Source organism: Ylistrum balloti, unplaced genomic scaffold (assembly GCF_031769215.1).
Source record: "Ylistrum balloti isolate Yb309-2 unplaced genomic scaffold, AGI_CSIRO_Ybal_v1 Utg371694, whole genome shotgun sequence".
In the NCBI taxonomy this organism is placed as follows: Eukaryota; Metazoa; Mollusca; class Bivalvia; order Pectinida; family Pectinidae; genus Ylistrum; species Ylistrum balloti.
The window spans coordinates 2,570-5,835 of NW_026782855.1; the positions used below are offsets into that span (position 1 = coordinate 2,570).

The 3,266-nt window shown below is 41.4% G+C and overlaps 1 protein-coding gene across 1 annotated transcript; it reads right to left on the minus strand.

Annotated features, from left to right (window-relative positions):
- Positions 1-871: 871 nt before the first annotated feature.
- LOC132563362 (uncharacterized) lies at positions 872-2,568 on the minus strand. The gene is made up of 3 exons (XM_060228123.1): positions 1,648-2,568; positions 1,307-1,582; positions 872-1,189 (listed from the first exon to the last, which is right to left on the minus strand). The coding sequence occupies exons 1-3, from the start codon at positions 2,566-2,568 to the stop codon at positions 872-874; spliced, it is 1,515 nt and encodes a 504-aa protein (XP_060084106.1).
- Positions 2,569-3,266: the final 698 nt, after the last annotated feature.

The window sequence follows — 3,266 nt, forward strand, 5'->3', positions numbered from 1 at the left end:
CGGAGTAGGGATGTAAGAGCTCCCCCTCAACGGTTCATAAGCAACTGTATGAATTTCAATGGCAATGATAGATTTAAATGTCCAGTTGCTGCCTCGCAACTGGAATGTCGCCATGGCCTCCATGACTCTATCTACCATTGCATCATACAGCTCATCTGCATCTGTTCCCTCGAGGTTAATCTCGACATTAGAGTGAAAGGCTGCAGGCTCTACGATTGTTTCCGAGGCACTAACAAGGTTCACTTTTTCCATGTTACATCTAAGAATTAGCTTTACCTTAGTGCCTCGGATTCCTCTCAAGAGGTTAACTACATTTTGTCGGGCTGTGTTGAGAAACGATTGAGCATCAAACCCCTCTCTGCCATCTATGGTATATTGAGTCGTAAATTTCCTCAGAGCAGATCTTGTCTCTCTGATTTCAAACATCTGCTGCTTTCTGAATAAAGCATCTACTTTTTCCTTCAAGGCTTTTAATTTCGATGGGGCCTTCTTAACAACTTCTCTGTCTGCATCATGCAGCCATTCAACCCAATCTACAGCAGCTTTGATCGATTTATTTACTTTTTGTTTAACCTTGTCCCTGGTTGTAGGGATAAGGACAGGTTGAAGAGTCGGCACATTGATGCTAGGTACATCTGCATCTAAGAAATTTTGATCTGGAGGATTCCTCTGTGGGATGAAAGCCGATGCCAGTCGTCTTGCTCCTCTAGCAATGTTTGTTGCAGCATTCATAGCCGCATTACTAATTCTTCTGAAAAGACTCATTGTTTTTATTATATATAGATTTTTTTTTCTATAAGCCATTTTCAAATTTTTTTTTATTTTTTCATGAATGTTGTATATGTTAACCCACATACAACATTTTTTTTGCTTACATCTTGCTAATTCCTCTGGGGTCACCCACTTTAATCTCATACTTGTTTTTCCACACCCTTCCATCCCAAAAGGTTATTATCCTCGAGGATTTGTCTATGAATTGAGATGCCTTATAAATGGATGGAAATGTAATCTCCTCTCCAGTATTAACATCCCTCAACACAACAGGTTTGGGGTTATTTCTAACTGCCATTGGATCTACCTCTTTCTTTGTCTTCACTGGTTTGGGTGGTTCCTCTGGTATTAATTCCTTTCCTTTCAACAGCTCGATCAGCCGCTTCTTGCCGCAATGAGAATAACCTTTGATTTTATTCTCACGAAGAATTGTTTTCAATTCAGACAGTTTCAACATTGTTTTTTTATTATAGATTTTTATTTTCTTAAAGTCATTTTCAAGAAATGTAGAAATCTAGCTATATACAACGTTTACCTTCTTCCCATCGGTCTTGAAGTTTATCATCTTGTCACTAATCACAACAGCAAATGCTTCGGTACCCGCTGGCACGTTGGCATTGAACTGCATTTTTATTTGGATGTCAGTGACTGCGGTCTTCAGTCGCTCACTCTGCTTGCTGACGTCGAACACAAACAGTGGGAAAAGAGTCTTGTAATCGGCGGGGGTGATGTTGGGGTTTGACACCAACTCGTCCATGTTGTAAAACTTGGACCTGAAGGCTGCTGCATCACCGTACGCCCGACTGAATTGCTGTTTGGGAAAGGAGAGGTTGCGGGGTATCTAGCCGAGTTTAGCATGACAGATATATTCCTCACATTGACGTTGTCAAAGATGGAAGGATTCTGCTCTTGGTCACCGTCTTTGTCAGTTTGGAAACCGACAATGATATAGCGCGGTCTTTCAGGCGCTGATTTGACAGATAGTCTCCAGGTGAAGCTAGTTGACTGTGGTACGGAGATGGAATCACATTGCCTGATCCTGTACATTACGGGTAGAAGCGCATTTGAATCGAGTGTCTTGTAAAGCTGAAATTTTTCAGCATCTGCGGGTAGTACATGAGGCATAAACCACGACACCTTTTCGAGGGTAATTTTCCCATCATCAACATTTGCATTCCTGAAGATCGCATCGTTGTCCGTTTTCCGCACCAGAGTCAGGGTTTGTTTCATACCATACACAATTTTGTCATAGTCTTCGCAAAATCCAAAGATGTGCTTGAGTGGTACTCTGAAACTAAATGTGCCCTTTGGATCAGGAGATTTGATTATATAGGATTGGCGAACGCTAAATCCGGCATTGCCTGCTGCTGCAGCTGCAGATGCTGCAGCTGATGTGTCCTTGTACCACAATTGATTCAAACCCTGCGACTTGGAGAAGTCATCTGGATATTTCAACAGACCAAGCATCGTTGTACCCTGTCCTGGATGAAAGAGAGATTCAATCTCCTGTCCTGAAAGCTGGTACTTGATGTTGCTGAAAAGATACATGAGAGCATTATTCGTCAGTGTAACGTTATCATCGTTTGCGTAAGCGGTCCCGTCAGTTTTTGTCAGACGCCCTTCGATGATCAGATAGCTCTCGCTTGGGTGAGTAAACAGATCTTGTGTTTCAATATTGATCCTGAGCTCACCTGGGTTATTGAGATTCGTACCGGTAATCGGGTACTCATGGTGTTCGTATTCTTCGATGCTCTCATCCTTCATGGGAGCCTCAGTAAAATTTAGAATGTTCATCATATTTTATTTTTTTATTAGCAAGAGAAAATTTTTTTATATCATTTTACAGATATAAAATTTTTTACAGAACCCACAAATGGGCGAGCGCCCTGCCAGCATTATTAACATACACGTCCGACAACACAATACTATCAAGGTGTTCTTTAGGAGTACATTTCCAATACATTGCACAAATTTTGTTTTCGTAGACAAGCTTTATCTTGCCTAAACCACCGTTATAAAGATAATCATTAACCTCTCCCTCAATCTCTTCATCCTGTCTACCTTCTCTTCGGGTAGTTTCAAGACAACACCTCTATGATGCCCATTTACATCTTCAGTTTCAAGGAATTCACACCCTTCAAGGCTGATCCTTGCATTCTTGACAAAAATACATGAATCGCGTGTTTGGTAATCATGACGCTTGAATTCGATAGCCATTTTTTTTATTATAGATTTCATTTTTCTTTAAGTCAATTTTAGACCAGATCCTTGATTCAATCTTTTGACGAGGTCTTGAATCGCAATCGCCCTCTGTTGCTGCATTCCGCTCCCATCTATTAGTGAATGGATATTCTGATCAACTGGGGATGACTGCTTCGCCGGTGTACCAGCATGCTTTTGTAGAATTGCTCGAGATTTGGGTGTAAGAGCTTTACGTGCGAGACCGCGCACTCCTTTCTCAAGGAACTTCTTTCCAGCATCAAGAGCTGCAGTCT